Raw genomic sequence first — 18,096 nt, 5'->3', positions numbered from 1 at the left:
CTCGTTTTCCGCGTCCGCTCCACGCTTCCAGCTCAGAGGCTCACCACACTTTATAAAATAAACTCCACGCCCGTGTAGATAGTGGGGGTATGAACAGGGGCTCGCTGCTCTTTGGGCTGGCGTGGATAGTGGAGGTGTGCTAAATTGCATTGCATGCAAATCATATGCAAATATCATGCAATTTGCGTATGATGCGATCAGCAGGCAGTGTCGCTGTGAAACTACACAAGTACCCCAAGTTGTTTTTTACCCATCAATTGTCAACAAATTTGTTATATTGTTGACAATCTGACTTTGTTATTTCATGAAGCACAGCCATACATTTTTTGTTGGTTCCTCTCTTTGGCAGATGTTCTTGGAGACAACCCCCTTATAAGCACCCAGGCTACTTCCTCCTTGTAGTTCCTTTTTACATCCACAGTGTAGGAGCACACTGTGTTCAGGGACCCAGAAACTGACTGCTGGTCATGGCGGGGCCCTCCAGAGACTCCCTCAGTGCAGGCTATTTGGCATACAGTTGCCACAGGGTAGGAGTAAAAATAAAATAAAAATTGTAATATGAGGCGAAGAAGCCAATAAACACCCCGCTCTCGCACACACTCAAACTAAAATTGATTTGCTAAGGCTGTGGTATGGAAACGGCCCAGACTTATTTGATTCTTTAACTGCCAGGCTCCTTCACCATTACCTATACCATATTGTATTTGCTCCAGTGTCCCAAAGTGAATGATGGAGAAAAGAAACTATTTAGCTTTCATTAAACATTACTCCATACAAATTATTCTAATAACAATACAACCTCTTATTAAACAAACCTTCAATACGCATTCTGGAGTGTGCACTAAAAGAGCCTGTACCCAATTACAATTTTCAGACCTATACATGGACTAAGGCCTGGAATAACCCAGAACAACATTGGTATAATATGTAGTTTCCAGGCAAACTGTAATATATTGCTCAACTTGCATACTTGTTTATGATCTCTTGTTTGTCCTGCTGCATTGTCAATCAGAAGATATCATGCTTTTGAAAGCATCATGGCATTGTATATCGTGCCATTGTACCAATGCATTGTGATGGATTGGCTAGGAACGCATCAGCTTAATGTATACCCAGACTTAAGCAGGGAATGCTTGCATTGCTTTGCAGAAATGTAACATCTGCACAAGGTAGACACCATTGTTGATATGCTGAGCACAGGTGTCACTATGCCTTAACAGGACCTTCCATGTTTAATGTAATGAATGGACACTGTAGTAAGAAATTTACAGTTATCATTGGAAAAACAACAACCCTTAAACCTTCATGACTTAACAGCACCCACATTAAACGTAAATGACCACATACCTCATTGTCATCTTTAACCTCTTCCACTGTTTTTATTTTTTTGGGTGGGGGGGTGAATCGAGTCATCTCTATGCAGTCTTCAAGGAAATACTCTGCAGACGGAGATATGTATTTAGAAAATTAAAATAGAAAACAGTAATTTGGTACTTACCAGTAAACCCCTTTCTCCTATTCCATAGGGGCCAATGAAGTAACACTAGGGAATAAGAGGTGATGAGTGGAGCCTGGCACTTTCTTTAGAAAGTAACTTAGCTGCTCCCCTTTACCTCAATAGACTTTGTTAAAATGAACCAAACCCTAGCGGAGACAGCAAAAACAACAGAGTAGAGGAGACCAGGAGTTCTCAAATCCAGGTATGAACACGGCATAGATGGCCACAGCGTAGAGATGGCCACAGCGTAGAGATGGCCACAGCGTAGAGATGGCCACAGCGTGCCTTTCTGACCACTGCAGAGTGAATCTGGGCTCCTACATGGCCAAGTGACTGCAAGTTTCTCCTTGTTAATGTGTAGAAGCTCTTCCTGGCATGACTAGCAAGCTGGGAAGCTTATTTAACTGTGCAACACTGGCCTTGGTAAGCTGTGGCAGGTTCCTTCGGCGGCTTCCATAGAGCAGGCACAGTGCAGCAGCATGCAAACTACCTGTGCAGCCTTTAGTGAAGATCAAGTAAAGAAAAGAAACAAATCGTGAAAAGGCTGGAGGTAGCCTAAAAAGCACAGAGGTGAAAAAGAACACTTTAATTATGAAGGATTTTTAAAGCGCCAAGCTTCACTCATCATCTGTCTATACCCCAGTGTAACTCCAATGTCCCCTAGTGGTAGAAGGAGAAAAGACCATTTGTTTGAACTTATACAAATAATACACTGTGGGTATCATTGATCGGCTCTATAACAGACCAAATGCCTTCATTACCTTTAATCTTATTAATAATAATAATAATAATAATAATAGAGAGAAAACCTATATCATTTCAATTCTCACCACTATTTCAGACCTCCTGGCTACATAGAAATACATGGACACAAAAGAGAAAAAAGGGGGTTGTAGGGTCAGATGCACACCTATTTACAAGGAGGATTTGCTTTTTTATATAGGGTTAATTTTTCTTAAAAATGTCCTTCTGGTTTTCTTTTATTAATTGAAACTGGAGGACATAGGGACTTTTTAGATAAGGTGAAATCAAGAGGTTAAAAAAATATACAAACACGACACAAATGAGACATGTAGTGCAATAAGGGAATTTAGCTAGTGAAAAAGAATAGATTTTAAAAAATGGTGCAGAGCTAGGGTTGCTTGTGCAGTCTTTGTAGTAGTTTGTGTGAGATGAGTACTGGTGTATCTATATTTTTATTAGTAGCTATATTGCTTTAATTTAGATACTTCTGCTCCGTTTTCTAGTACAGAGCCCAGATCTTATCTCTTTTTTACAGTGGCAGGAATACAGCAACAGTAGCAATAGCGGATTGCTACTTGAATCAACAATGTTTCACTTCTTGAGCTCCTACTGTTTTGTATAAAGGAAAATGTCAGTTTTTATTATGACTGATGTTAAGCCACAGTTTATCCAGGGGTATGAATTATAAATATCCCTGTTCACTCTTATTTAAGAGGTGGTATCAATTTTTTATATGTTTTTTGTTGCCGTTGGTATTTGGTCACAATCAGATCACAGACATGAGATTCAGAGATTCATAACTTATATGGTTGTGAGGATAGCACCCCCACCAGAAAGAAACAGATTGGTGGTAAGACCTACACCGATAGGTCAAACATTTTAGAGTGCAGACTTATCCCTCCTGTTCTACATAGAAATACAAACATTATGATTAACAAACAGCAGGAATACATTGAAAAGTTATCCATACCGTGCACAGTAATAGTTTGTCCCTGCACATCAATGATGGGACAATTGTGGAAATATTCACAGAACATTTTGGTGTCTATAGTTGCAGACATAAGAATAACTCTAATGTCTGGGAAAGCTTGAATCATATCACGCAGGACCACCAGCAAGAAGTCGGTCTGTGGGACAAAAATAATAATAGATCGAAAAAAGGGAAGGATTTATGTTCTTAGCTTGATAAATTCTTCGACTCCATAGGGGACACAGGATTGACAATGGGTATAGCCTGGAGAGGAGAATCTAGGCACCAAACAGGTATAATATGTTCCCTCAGCAACAAGTTAAATTAGCAAGCCCATGGCAAGGAGTGAGAAGAAGGGAAAGAAAGGAGACTGGCACACACATAAGAAAGGTGAGTTGAGAACTGGTAGTAGAGGAACCAAACCCCCAAGCTAGGTGAATCAGGGTAGGTGCCATGCGTCTCCTCTCAATTGATATCCTAAAGCTGTCAGGACATCTAGTGGAAAAAAAGGAGTCATGGACAACCCAAATGACAATGCCTGAAACTGGTAGGGATCGTGGCACATCACAAACATGAGGAAGTGCTGGTGGTTGACATCAATGGGAATGTGTAAATAGGCATCCAATGATAGTATAAAATCACAAAGTGCCATATGCAGAATGATGAAGCATTGGGACCTGGAATTATAAAGAAACCTCTTCAATGCCTTCAGATTGAGGATGGGCCCAAAAAGGTAATTTTGCTTTTGGATCTGGAAGTGGTTGGCATAGAAACCTGTACCTCTTTGGGTCACTGGAATGATGACCCTGTACGCCAGAAAGACCTGGATGACTCTTCTAAAGAGTTAAACCATAGCACTGGGAGACCAGGTGCCTCTTGTGGTCCCCATCAATATGATGGAGAGAAACAGAAGCCGGCTTCCCACACTGAAGTCCCCCAGGTGGAGGCCTGTCCCATCATTTGGCAAGATTGTCAGCTCGCTCAGTAGCGAGTCATCTGGTGTGAGCTTACCTCGAGACTTGAAGCCCTTGAATGAAGAATTCTGAAATCTAGAAAAATCTTGACCTTTTGATTTCCATGCGAAGCCACCATAGCAATGATTGTCCAATTCGGGACCAAAGAGAACTTCCCATGAGTATGGAAGTGCCTTTATTGCTTTCTTATATTCCATGTCAGTGTGCCATGATGGCACCCCAGAGGCCGACACTTTAGAGATTAACCCCTTCAGTGATGTTTTTTTTTTTATTATTATTATTTGGGGAGCGCTCCCCTCTGGGCAAGTTTTTTTTCTGGGGAGCACTCCCTAAAAAAAACCCCCACCATTGTAATCCCGGGTACAGGCAGCGCTGCTGAACAGTCCATCAGCCGCTGCCCGATCCTGCCCCCGACAACCTTACTGTGGCTGGCTTACAAGGTCACGCCGCACACAGCGGGGGGGGGGGGATGGCTGGGCAGCAGGAACTGGGCAGTGACTGAAGCTGAGCGCAGTGCTGATCTCAGTGGTATTGCCCGGCAGGAGGGAGCGCAGGGAGTGGCACTCCCTAGAATTTTCCAGGTTTGCCAGTCTGCACACTGGAGCATAACCCGGAAAATTCTCAGGAGTGCCACTGAAGGGGTTAAGATCCCTGTGTCAATTGCTGCCTTGCCCAGGAAGGAAAATATTTATTATCTACTTGTACCAGAGCTGAGACCATCCTCTAATGCATCTCCCCAGTGGACAAAGGTCTTAGCCACCCAAGCTGATGTGATAGCTGTGCGTGAAATACCATGCACATTAAAATAAACTGTCTTAAGGAAGATCTCTAGATTCCTATTAATGGGATCCTTATGAGAGGCAATATTCAGAACAGGGAGGATGGAAGACAGGACAAGTCATACAATGTGAGCATCAACTGGAGGAAGGTATTCCAACCTGGCCCGATCTGCAGCTGGTAGCCGCCAAAAGAAATCTGCTTAGACACCTAAAATCACCTATTAGGGTGAGCCAATGCCTCCACAAAGAGGCCGTCAACTGCGCGGTAGTAGGGAATTCCGTGGTCATCCTCTGGTACGACTTGAATACCAGAGACTTATGCTGTGTACACACAGTGAGATTTTGCGTTTGATTTTGAATATATTTATATATATATATATATATATTTACTATATAGTCAAATTCAAATCGGATGGACATCGATAACTTTCAGTCTCATTCTATGTCGATTCGATCCCGATTTCCACTCCCGTTCTCCCGTTTAGTGTAAAATAGACTGTGCAGGCAAGACTATATAGTCCATAAAGGAGAAGCCTGCCTCCCCTCCATATTTGGTATGGACCGCAGGACAATGGTCACTACGGATGTAAGCAGCATTCTGTATCCCAAGCACACTGGTGGTCTAGTGAGTGGAGCGGAGACGACCGCGCCCTCACTGCCAACACCGCCAGTGATCCACCACATCAAGAGTGGCGCATTTATTTATCCCGCTTTGCATACGGGTGTGGCTCCAGGATACGTCCAAGTGCAATATAGTCCACGGCTGCAGTCACTGACCCAGTCGCCACAGGCATTGGGGTCGTAAGTGCATCGTCCCAGAGAATGCTTTTCACTGCTCACGGAGTCCAAAAAAAAATAGGGGTCCACTTAGAAGCCACTCCTCCTCAAAATTATGCCCCCTACTGGCGTCACTGTCTGGAAGTGGCTGGGGCAAGGTTTAGAGGAGAGGGAGCCCTGGGCTGCTGGGAAATAAATGGGAATAAACTATTTAATGCTCCAGACTCTACTCACCAAACTATACCCATTGTCAACCATGTGTCACCTATAGGAGGAAGAAAAAAAGCAGCAGACGCAACAAATATAAACCTGAGATCAAAACACATTTTTGCCACCAAATGAAGTCAAGTACCGAACTCACCTTAACGTTGCGCTCATGGATTTCATCTACGATGACATGACTGATTCCTCGCATGCCAGACTCCAGTTTTCTCAGTAGTGCACCTACAACACAAAATATTCCACTGAAACCACAACATGTGAGCGGTGTATTTTTAAATAAATTAAATGTAAGCAATCCTATCCATTAATTATTTTACCGTTTCTTATATAGCGCAGCATATTCCGTTGCGAAGTAACACCGATGTATCAAGCACTGAAAACAGTGGATAGATGAAGAAACTGCCCAAATCAATCACCTTCTACCTATCATGTATCACTGTCACAACAATGTACTGGATACATTTTGCCTCAAAGCGGATTGGTTGCCAAGGACAACTTGTCGTCTGGTTTTACCTTTTTAAATTTTTTTTTTTTTTTTAATGTATGTTATATGCGGATATCGCTTTTATGGTTTTGGTATTTTATGTACGTTACAATGTCGCCTGCAGAGAGAGTTTCTCCTTCTGCTGATGACAATAAACTTGACTTGGTCGGTGACCCCAGTTACTTACTGACAGTGCAGAATATAATGCTAGCATGAGGACGGGGGAGCACAGACTCAAAGCGCACACTGTATCCACAGCTTTTCCCAACAACTTCTCCTCTTTCAAAAGCAACGCGCTCTGCCGACAACACCGCACTGATACTTTGGGGCTGAAAACGGGATTACGACAAATGTTTAGTGTTAGACTCTTACAGCCCGGAACAAAGATGATTTACGCCATATAACACGATATCTGTACCTGAGTCACTACAATGTTACACTGAGCTGCTCGGTCATTCCTGATGCACTCGTCCAGAATGTACTGTGGGATCTGGGTGGTTTTGCCACATCCGGGAAAGCCTTGAATAATGACCACAGAGTTGCTGCGTATTGCATGCAAGATTTTAGTCTCAAAATTCTTGATCGGCAAAGATTCCCGTTGTCGCAAAATCTGCAAAATTATAAATAATCCACGAACAACATTAGAAATAGAATGATGAAAAGTTACAAAAAACAAACTCGTCTGGCAGCTAACACATTTCTTATTAATTTCCAAACTAATTGCAAGTACTTCCATACAAATTATGAATGACTAATTATGTTTAGGACAAAGATGTTCCATACTTTGTTGTTCTGCGGTCAGTAAACTATGCCGGCTCAGTTAGCACTATCTTCAGTGTTAACAAGGAATCTATATATTGTTTAGCCCATCGACTCCTTGCAATAGGAAAGATGCAGAGGACTTGCTGGATACACACTACAGTATATGATGTGCATGGACACCATGCAAGAGGAGATTTCGTCATGCATATCGCTCAGTGTGTACCCACTATATTGTCAATGATGCACCCACTCCCACAGATCGCTAACGATAACCTTGATCGGCTGAACATGCAGTCCAATCTGATGCCTATTGTACAGCATCTACAGACCTTTACGAGTGTGATTGTTAAACTGCTATCATTATAATCCATTACCTGTTGCAGGTTCTGATCTTGTTGAATCTGGTACATCACCTCATTTTTGAAATATGCACTGATCCGATCTTGCGTTGCCTTAAAAGAATGTAAAAAGTTGACATCAGTCTATAATACATACTTCACTGACAGAAGTCTTGTGCAGTCTTTCAAACAAGGGTCAACTAAGCTCCAAACAGCTGCTCTTGCCACCTGTATCTTCTTAAGACGCCTACTACTGGCTGGCCTGACCATACAGACAACTGAAACTGGGAATACAGAATTTCCCCAGACATTTAAACTTATCTTAATTTAAAGTGACATTTTTAATGGTTTACAAACTAAATACTGTATAACAGTAACATTTTATAAGAATATATATATATATATATATATATATATATATATATATATATATATTTATATTTTATGGGGAAAAAAATGAAACCTGTTTATTTTAGTAATATTATAATAATACTGTGAATGGAGTGTGGTTCAATAGAGTAAAAATATAGTCAATTGGTCAACCCAATGTGGTCGACTTGCAAAAGGTATACATGCTCAAAAGCATACCTCCCAACGGAAGAATAGGGAAAAAGAGCGCCCAAAAAGGGGGGTCAAAAGGGGCGTGGTATATGCAAATGAGGACACGGCTTATGCAAATCTTTACACCAACAACTTTGCAGTGCACACATCCCCCGCACACAATCATTTGACATGGTCTCTCCATGGTGTCCTAGCAGATGAACTCCATTTACAGCTTTCAAGCATTGAAACGTAACTCTCCTAAGCTTGCATATATAGCTGCCAACCATGGGGTCTCTGCAAGCTATGCAATTGCCGCACAGTGGTGTGGAGAATACATCTAGTGGTGCTGTGTCCCAGTGAGCCTAGGGAGCTCCTGAGGGCTGATTTAAGCCAAAAGGATGGAGGAAGAGGAGGGGGTTCCAGCATTTATACTGTAGAGCTACAGCAAAGTTAGTGCAGGAGTCAGGAGAACTCCTTTCAGAGTCTTCTATTCCTTTGTGGATTCAATTGGCAGCTGTGATAAATCTCTGCTGATGATAGGCCACAGCACATACTATGGATCCCAGTTTGTTTGTTTTTGAGCCCTGAGATCCCCATCATAATTGTGGGGCTCTAATAAGCATATGAACACTGAATATGTTTATGTATGGTTTTAAATTGTGAAAAGGGAAAATATACTGAAAAAGTAGTTACTGAACAAGATTTTAAAAACCAACCCATTGGCTACCACATAAAAGAAAAATAATCTCATTGGCCCCTTCTAGAAACAAAAATAAAATACAATGGACCACACATGAAACACAAAATCACATTAGCCCCCACTTTAATAAACAATCAATTATTCACACAATTCCCATCGAACACAAAAATAAAACACTGGACCCCAGATGGGATCAGTATGAAATCCCGGCGGTCGGAATGCCAACAGTGGGGGGCCGTGGATCGCCGACGACCCCCATCCCCCCTTGCGGCCTCGCTACTCTCGGCACATTATTTTATTCTCCCTCTATGGGTGTCGTGGACATCCATAGAGGGATAAAGTGTATTTCAACTGCATCCCTCCCAGATAAACAAGGGAAAGAACAGTACAAAGTCTGTACTACGCTCACTTGCTTGCATAACACATGAAAATTTAAAAAAGTTAAAAAATGCCCTCGTGATCACCATAAGAGTCACTGCCCAGCTGCCATCATGCGCTCCAAGGGAGCTAGAGCAGACACCCGAGCAGTTCTTCACCTTGCTCCCTGATACCTATTTTCGCTAAACTCTGACTGACTGATAGGGACACCATCATTGTGAGAAGGATCAAAAGCAGCCGCCATCAACCAATAATGATTAGCAAATTTCAGGAAGAGGAGGGGCCAGCGGCCAGATTCAGACCCACTGACATCAAAGAGACATCTCATATGTCCAGGAAATAGACACAGGACTGGAGCAGGAAGTGACCAGTGCTTCCCAAAAATAATAGTTAAAAGGATGGCGGTGAATGTACACTGTAAACTAAGGACATAAAAGATATATATCTTTCTTGAAACTTCATAAAAATATCACTTTGCTGCAAATTGAACATATTGTTACACAGCATCTGTACAGAGAATGTAATCTATTAATACTCACAAATGCCATTGGACCCTGGTCAATAATAGTGTTGGTCCATGGGTTCAAGTTCGCCTGTGGTGGTGACCATGGTACCACTCCAGAATGTATCTGCCGCACAGATGGCTCAAAATGTAGCAACTTTCCTATATTAAGGGACACAGGCTGACTGGGATCCTGAGGCTGTAAAGAAACAATGTGCTGTAGAAGGAACATTACAGGAAAACTACAAAATTTTAAAGACTATTTATCAATGTTATTTTCCTTAAAATAATGTGAAAACTAGTGTTTTCACAAACATATTACATAATTTTAGTAACACTAAAATGTACTAAGAAGTCATTTGAAAATTCACACTATTCTCTCCTCCAAGCTCTTAATATTAGTTATTTTTTTATAGTAAGCAGATCTCATTGCCTATACTTGTAATAGGAAATGCGAATTTCTTCAGATTTACTGTAATCTATTTGTAAATAAAAAAATACATGAGGGGACCCTGTGATACTAACGCTATCTTCAGATGGTGTTCGTGGGGCTTCATCCCATTTCACCTACTCAAGGCTCCCTTTCCTATGGTAGGGAAACCACAGCACAGAGTAGGATTTTGTGATGTGTGTCTGATAGACCACAGACTGACCACAGTATAAAAAAATAAATCAATTTGGTGATAGTGCCGGGTCATCAGATCTTCCCTGCAAAGGCATCTAAACACTACTGAGATTTGGGCCAATTTCACTCGCTACCAATGGGCCGAGAAATCATCCCAAATCGGGTGCGTGTGATGTACCCTCAGGTCCGATGCACGGTTCCATTCACATCGGACCGGCATGCAGGTCCGCCATTCTGCCCTCCTCCCGGCAGCGGGGAACAGAGGTTGCATGCGATCCATCACATGTCAAAGGGCCTCGTGATATATCGCGGCTTGTGGGGGATTGGCTGGCCACACACTGCTGCAAGAGATCGCAGTAGTGTATGGCCAGCTTAATTTCCAACCAGCATCTCAACTAACTTTATGGATCAGATGACAGGTGTCACGGCAAGATCACAGCATCAGATGGCTTGAGCAAAGCAATAAATCGTTCCTGGGTGCATGTAAGTGTAAGCTTGGAGGATGATCACCTGGAGGGGGCGATAGCCACAGCACTTGCAAGGACATTTACATTTTATTCAGCGTTTTGTGCTGTCCCCAATACATTGTGTGTTATTCATTGGATGTGGCAGAGATAGATGGGGTCACTGCACAGGAAGAGGACATAAAGTTACTCATGTTGAACCAAGAGCCTTCAGTAGAAACTCATCCTTAGCATTCAGTAGGGATGCCAATCCCGGGGCATTTTTTTGACATACCTTAAAAAAAACACACACCATCGCTCCAACACCAGCCACCCTGCATATTTACTTTCATGGGCTTGTGGCCGTGAGCAGGGCAGAGAGTAGCGGTGCTGGGGGTCTGGTGCCTCCAGGCGGATGGCAGCATCTGCGCAGCAGGAAGTATGGCCAGTATCTGGGAAGCGACACTGCGGCTGTGCAGCGTGCCAGTCAAAAGTCACACTGTGCAGGCCACACTCAGGGGTTGGGTACAGCCGGATAGCATCTGAGCAGGTGCCCGGGATTAGACTGCACAAGCAGTTAAAAATCCTAGACATTTTGGGGCCAAATCCCGGGATCTCGCCGATCCCGGGATTGGCTACCCTACTTTTCAGGCACATAGACTTTAGTGACAAACTCTTAAATACATTTAAGCCAATAGGCTTTTATTTACAATGTTTTGACACTAGTTAACTGAGAGACAAAGAAACAAGTAGAATAGATTTGCATATGGTGACTTCAGTTCTGTTTTGAAAGACCTGCATTTAAAAAAGCCCTACTGTTTCTAGCAAAAACTCAAGAGAAATGAAGAAAAGATATTTACAGGATAGGGTAACGCAATGTTCAGCTCTTCAATAAGACCTTGTAGTTGTTTTTGGACATGAGGACTAAGGTTCAGTCGGTATGAATCATCCTGTTCACAACAAGAAAAAAAATAATCATAATTTTGGTACATTATTGGTTAAATTAATTTCACTGAATCCATGAGGGACACTGGAGCATCATGACATGGTATACAGTCAGGTCCATAAATAGCGACATTGACACAATTATCATATTTTGGTCTCTATACACCACCACAATGGATTTGAAATGAAACAAGCAAGACGTGCTTTAACTGCAGACTTTCAGCTTTAATTTGAGGTTATTTACATCCAAATCAGGTGAACGGTGTAGGAATTACAATGGTTTCTCACTTTTTAAGGGTCCAAAAGTATTGGGACAAACTAAACCATCCTAAATCAAACTTTCACTTCGCTCCAGTCATCGATGTTCTAATCATCATTCCAAGTCAACAGTATTCCCAGGCAACCCCAAGTAACGTACTTTGCCCTCAGTGTGGTTATCAGGTCATAGTGCTATAAAAACTTCAACAGTGCGCTGCACTGCATCTTTATCATCTTCTTTGTCATAGTCATTCCTGTTGCCGTGCATACGTTACTCTCTGCCAGTTGCTAAGTACAATCTTCCTTGTTATCATCGGTTTCAATAAAACTGATTGTACTTTTACTCCTGCCTGCTTCCTGCTCTGGGTGCACTATGGTACAATTAGACAAGAGTCTAATCAAGCCTCCTTGATTCATTAATCGGTACAAGCCTACGCCTGAGGCCTTCGTCACATTGACTCAGACCCCAGGCGTGACAGAAAAGGGGATTTTTGGTTCTTACCTGTAAAATCCTTTTTTCAGAGGCCAAGGTGGATGCTGGGGTGTGGGTATTCCGGGCTGGAGGTCCGGGCACCAAGGAGTAGAAACTTCTTGTGGCTAGAGCAGCCCCAGGCTCCGCCCCCCTAATACCCCTTCCTGTCCTCAGAGACCAGTTTTTAACTTTAACAAGCCGAGGAACAGGTATAGGAGAGGGGAACCATTCAACTTTTTGAACCTTCAATCAACAGAACATTAAAATGTGAACTATAACTAAGTAACTGCAAGATTTGGAGCGGTAGGGCGGGCGCCCAGCATCCACCTTGGCCTCTGAAAAAAGGATTTTACAGGTAAGAACCAAAAATCCCCTTTTTTCTTACGGCCAGTGGTGGATGCTGGGGTGTGGGACGTCCTAAAGCTGTGTCCCTAAGGGTGGGACCGCTCCCGAGCTGCACTGAGGGCACCCCTGCCAAAGGCCGCATCGGCCGAGGCGAAGGTGTCGAATCGATAGAATTTGATGAACGTGTGAGCCGAAGACCACGTGGCTGCCCTGCAGATGCTCTCCGCCGAGACCCCTGCCCTCAGGGCCCACGATGCCCCCACAGACCTGGTGGAATGCGCCCTTATCGAATGCGGTACTGGTCGCCCCGCCAACAAGTACGCTTGCCTTATGGTAGACCTTAGCCACCTAGCCAATGTGCATTTTGAAGCAGGCCAACCCAGCTTCCGGGCATCAAAGAGAACAAAGAGAGAATCAGACTTTCTTATCTGTTCACATAAATTTTTAGGGCTCGAACAACGTCCAAGGAAACCTCGTTATCCTGCGAATCTGTGGTTGTACTATAAAGTGGCACTACTATTTCCTGATTTATATGAAATCGGGATACAACCTTTGGGAGGTAGTCCAGTCTAGTTCTGAGAACTGCTCTATCTTCATGAAAGATGAGCAGTGGGGCCTTACAGGAGAGGGCCCCTAAATCTGATACTCTGCGCGCCGAGGCAATGGCTAGCAAGAAAATAGTCTTCAGAGTAAGCCATGAAAGAGAAACTGATTCCAAGGGTTCGAATGGGGCCTTCATCAAACTTTTTAGCACCAAAGTAAGATCCCATGGGTTTGCTGGTGGACGTATGGGAGGTTGTAGGTGAAGAGCTCCCTGCAGAAATGTATGGATTGTAGATGAAGTAGCGATCTTCCTCTGGAAAAGGACAGAGAGAGCCGACACTTGAACCTTCAAGGATGAATGGCTCAACCCCATGTCCAGGCCTGATTGTAAAAATCCTAGGACCCTATCCAACCTGTATAGCCTTGGGTTGAACCTCCTGGGTTCACACCAAAGGAAATACCTTTGCCAGACTCTGTGGTACACCCTAGCTGACGATGGCTTTCTTGCCGCCAGCAGCGTCTTAATGACTGTAGGAGGAAAACCTCTCCTGCTCAGGATCGACTCTTCAATAGCCACCCAGTCTGGCTAAGTCGGGGTGTAGGCACGGTCCTTGTGACAGGAGGTCTGGTCGGAGGGGCAAGGGAAACGGTGGTGCCTTGGCCATCTGTAGTAGGTCTGGGTACCATGATCGTCTCGGCCAATTCGGGGCCACTAGGATCATGGTCACCCTCTCTCTCTTGAGGCGTCGAAGTAGCCGGGAGATTAGAGGAATTGGCGGAAATGCGAACACCCTTTGAAACGGCCAGGGTGCTGATAGTGCGTCTACCAGACATGCCTGTGGGTCCCTTGTTCTGGCTCCGTACAGGGGGAGTTTTTTGTTGTGTTTTGAGGCCATAAGGTCGACCTGTGGCATTCCCCACTGGCTTGTCAGGATTGAGAACACTTCTGGATGGAGGGACCATTCCCCTGAGTGGATCGTCTGCCGACTCAGGAAGTCCGCCTCCCAGTTCAACACTCCTGGAATGTATACTGCCGACAAGGTGAGTAGGAATTTCTCTGCCCACAGCAGGATCTGGGACACTTCCCGCATGGCTGCTCGGCTCCGGGTCCCCCCTTGATGGTTCACGTACGCGACTGCCGTCGCGTTGTCTGATTGTATTCTGACTGGTCTTCCGTGAAGAAGGGTTCCTGACTGTTCGAACGTCCGGGAGATGGCCCTTAGTTCCAGCACATTTATTGGTAACTTTGTTTCCTTTTGTGACCACCGGCCCTGGAATGACTGGTCTAGGGTCACAGCTCCCCAGCCTATCAGGCTGGCATCTGTTGTCACAATGATGTAATTGTGGCTTGCGAAGGACTTTCCTTTCCTCAGATTGTCCGACAGCAGCCACCACTGTAGGGACTGTCTGACCATGTTTGATATGGTGAGGAACTGTCTTTTCAAATCCGTGTGTGATCGGTTCCAGCGGGACTACAGGGCCAGCTGGAGTGTTCGGGAGTGGAACTGCCCAAATTCCAGCATCGGAAACGTGGATACCAGTTTTCCCATTAGTGTCATGCAGAGATGCACTGACACTCTGCCTTGAGACAGAAACGCCTGGATTTGTGAGTGAATGTCCTGTATTTTCTTCTTGGGAAGAAAAACTCTCTGGGCATCTGTATCTATTAGTGCTCCCAGATGTATCATGGTGGATGAGGGAGTCAAGCTGGATTTCTTCCAGTTGATTATACACCCGTGGGATTGGAGCATGTCCAGAGCAATCTGTAGGTGGTTCTGGATTTCCTCCTGTGATTGTGCTACTATTAGTAAGTCGTCCAGGTAAGGGAGAATTCGAATGCCTTCGAGGTGCAGGCGAGCCGCCATTACCGCCATGACTTTCGTAAACACCCGGGGGGCTGTTGAGAGCCCGAACGGGAGAGCACGAAACTGAAAGTGGCGATCCAATATCGCAAATCTGAGAAATCTCTGATGCTCCTGCTTGATTGGAATATGCAAATATGCATCTTGTATGTCCAGTGAGGTCATCAGATCTCCTGGTTCTAGGGTGCTTAGAATGGAGCTCAAGGACTCCATCCTGAATTTTGGTACCCGCAGGAACACATTGAGTCTCTTGAGATTCAATATCGGACGGAAGGACCCATCTGGTTTGCTGACCAGGAACAGATTCGAATAGAAACCTGTCCCCCTTTGGGAATGTGGAACAGGTATGATCACCTTCTGTTCCAACAGAGTTGAGACTGCAGTCTCGAGGGCTACTGCCTTGAGCGGGTCTTGTGGGAGGCCCGTTGTAAAGAATTGTGTTGGGGGTCTGGAGCAAAAAGTTAGAGCATACCCTCGCGATATTAGATCCAACACCCAGGAGTCCGATGTGGAACCTGACCAGGTCTCCGCAAACTCCAGAAGACGGCCCCCCACCCATGGCACTTTCTTGGTGTGCCCGGCGTCAGGCCGCTGGCTTTTCAGCCTGTTTTGGGGCCTGGCGACGAGCTGCCCAACCCTGTTTGGGCTTGGACTTCTGCGTCTTTTGTGAGGGCTGTTGTGACCTAGTTGGCCAAGATCCTGTATAATGTGATCTGCCCCTGGAGGGACGAAAAAACCGAAAGGCCTGTTGCCTTGGTTTAGAGGTTCCTGTGGGCAAAAAAGCAGACTTTGAGGCTGCAATGGAAGTGACAATCTTGTCCAATTCCGCTCCAAAGAGAATGCCCCCTGTAAAAGGTAGGGCTTCCAAAGCTTTCTTGGAATCGTTATCGGCTTTCCAAGATCTGAGCCAGAGGGCTCTGCGTGCGGCCACAGATACTGCAGAAATTTTTGATGCAAATATTCCCGCATCCAACACACCCTCACTTAGGTAGGAACTAGCCTCTCTAATATTGTCCACAAAAGACAACAACTCAGATCTTTTAGTTCCCGACTGAAGGCCCTCCAGGAGTGCATCTGCCCAGTGCGCTATAGCTCTGGCTGTCCAGGCTGCCGAATAGCTAGGTCTAACTGCTGCCCCTGCATTAACGTATATGGACTTGAGAAACTGATCCAGCTTTTTATCAACTGGATCTTTCAAGGATGTTACATCAGGTATGGGCAGGGCCGTTGCCTTAATTAACCTGGTGACATGAGCGTCCACCTGAGGGGGATCATCCCATTTCTTGTGGCTATCTGGGAGGGGATAAAAAGATGAAATCCGCTTAGACACAAGAAATTTCCTGTTTGGATGCTTCCAGGCTTCTTCAAACAGATCATCCAACTGCTTTGATTGAGGGAAAAAAGCACTATCTTTCTTTTTGCGTTTGAACATTGGTTCAGTATGTACGCCCTCTGCAGTGGCCTGAGTATCCGGCTCCTTAATATTGAAAGTGAGCCGTATCAATTTAATTAAGTTATCTACTCTGGCTTGAGACATGTGATCCTCAGTATCAGTGTCCACATCATCCACTATATCAATAGCATCCCCGTCCTGATCGTCTCCAGTTGTATTACCCTCATCATCATCTGTGTCCTGTAAAGGAGGCTGAGTTGCCTCACGCCTGGACGGTCTATTTGTACTAGACCCTGTCAGAACATTTTGTAGTGAGGATGAAACCTGCACCAAACCCTGGACTGACTGAGATAGGCCTGCTACCCAAGCAGGTTCTGGCTGGGGCTGGACTTGGGGAGCCGCTGCGGCAGCGGGGTTACGTGACGCTGCCAGCTGGGAAGCTAATTCCCTCATCGCAGAGGACAGGTCTGCCGCCCAGTCCGGTCTGCAGGGAACATCCGCATTGGGTTGCGAACTAGGACCCGGCTGAGAGCAACGGTCACAGAGGCCTGTGTGGTTCTTCTCTGCACTAGCAACATTTTCTTTGCACACTGTGCAAGTATATGCGTGCAACACTGGAGCGGGACCAGGCCTACGGGATTTCCCCTTTTCTGCCATGATATGTGTATGTATCCCAGTAAATTTGTAACCTGAGTTAACCAAATACACCAGTAATATTGTATGTGGGAATTGTCAGTCACTAAATAAAAAAATCAGTGAACTAATACTGCGCTCTCTGTCAGATCTACAGAGAGAGATGTGGTATATGAATACTCACATCAACATAACAAACTGTGGAAAATAACAAAGACAGAAAAATTACACTGCAGTATTCAATCCCTCACACAACACATACACACAGGATTCGGCACTTTGTTTCCTACACCTTCACCATATAAGTGAGGTGAGGATAATACAACCTGTCACTGATAACAGTGGAGGCAAAGGGGGGCGATTTCTTAAGCTCCTCTCCGTTTAGCAGGCAGGCAGCAAGTGAGCTAAAATGGCCCCCGCTGTGACACAGGGGGGAGGAGAGGAGCGCTCGCGGCGGGAACCCAGGACAGGCCATTGCCGCGAGCATGGGGGCGGAGTTATCTTGTACCCCGTCCCCTCCTGGAACCACCAGCGTAACTCCCTTTTCGCAGAGAGAGATGCTTACGCAGAAACCCCTGGTGGTCTAGCGGTTTCTCAGCATGAGCTGAGTACTGCTGCCAGGCCTCCGGCGGCGCCCCCTCCGCCGGCGGTGTGAGCCGCGATATCCGGCTCCCCTTCAAAGGGAAGCCGCTTACCTGTGCTTCTCCCGGCTGCAGCTCCCTCCAAGTGCCTGAGGTGTCTGGTGCGAGCGGCCGACAGGTCCGTCCACCAGACGCCGGGAGAGGTCTCTGCCGTCAGCCGCAGCAGCGCTGCGAGTCTGACGGCTGTGTTAAAAAAAAAAAAAAAATAGAAGTAAACTAGGGCTAAAAATGCCCTCTCCTTAGCGTGGTGCCTGTTCCTCAGAGC

The 18,096-nt window shown here is 45.1% G+C and overlaps 1 protein-coding gene across 7 annotated transcripts in view; it reads right to left on the bottom strand.

The window, feature by feature from the left end:
- The window catches only part of LOC146026491 (ATP-dependent RNA helicase A protein-like), a 108,420-nt gene that overhangs the window by 38,545 nt on the left and 51,779 nt on the right, over positions 1 to 18,096 (bottom strand). For all 7 annotated transcript variants that reach the window (XM_083157203.1, XM_083157204.1, XM_083157205.1 and 4 more), the window contains 8 exons: positions 11,600 to 11,689; positions 9,709 to 9,870; positions 7,585 to 7,662; positions 6,867 to 7,058; positions 6,636 to 6,777; positions 6,104 to 6,186; positions 3,213 to 3,369; positions 1,348 to 1,439 (listed from right to left, as the gene is read on the bottom strand). In XM_083157203.1, coding sequence (XP_083013329.1) covers positions 1,348 to 1,439; positions 3,213 to 3,369; positions 6,104 to 6,186; positions 6,636 to 6,777; positions 6,867 to 7,058; positions 7,585 to 7,662; positions 9,709 to 9,870; positions 11,600 to 11,689 — 996 coding nt within the window. The remainder of the gene's footprint in view (positions 1 to 1,347; positions 1,440 to 3,212; positions 3,370 to 6,103; positions 6,187 to 6,635; positions 6,778 to 6,866; positions 7,059 to 7,584; positions 7,663 to 9,708; positions 9,871 to 11,599; positions 11,690 to 18,096) is intronic.

The sequence above is a fragment of the Crinia signifera genome, chromosome 8 (assembly GCF_055691185.1).
Source record: "Crinia signifera chromosome 8, ASM5569118v1, whole genome shotgun sequence".
NCBI lineage: Eukaryota > Metazoa > Chordata > Amphibia > Anura > Myobatrachidae > Crinia > Crinia signifera.
This window is presented reverse-complemented; position numbering and strand designations above follow the sequence as displayed.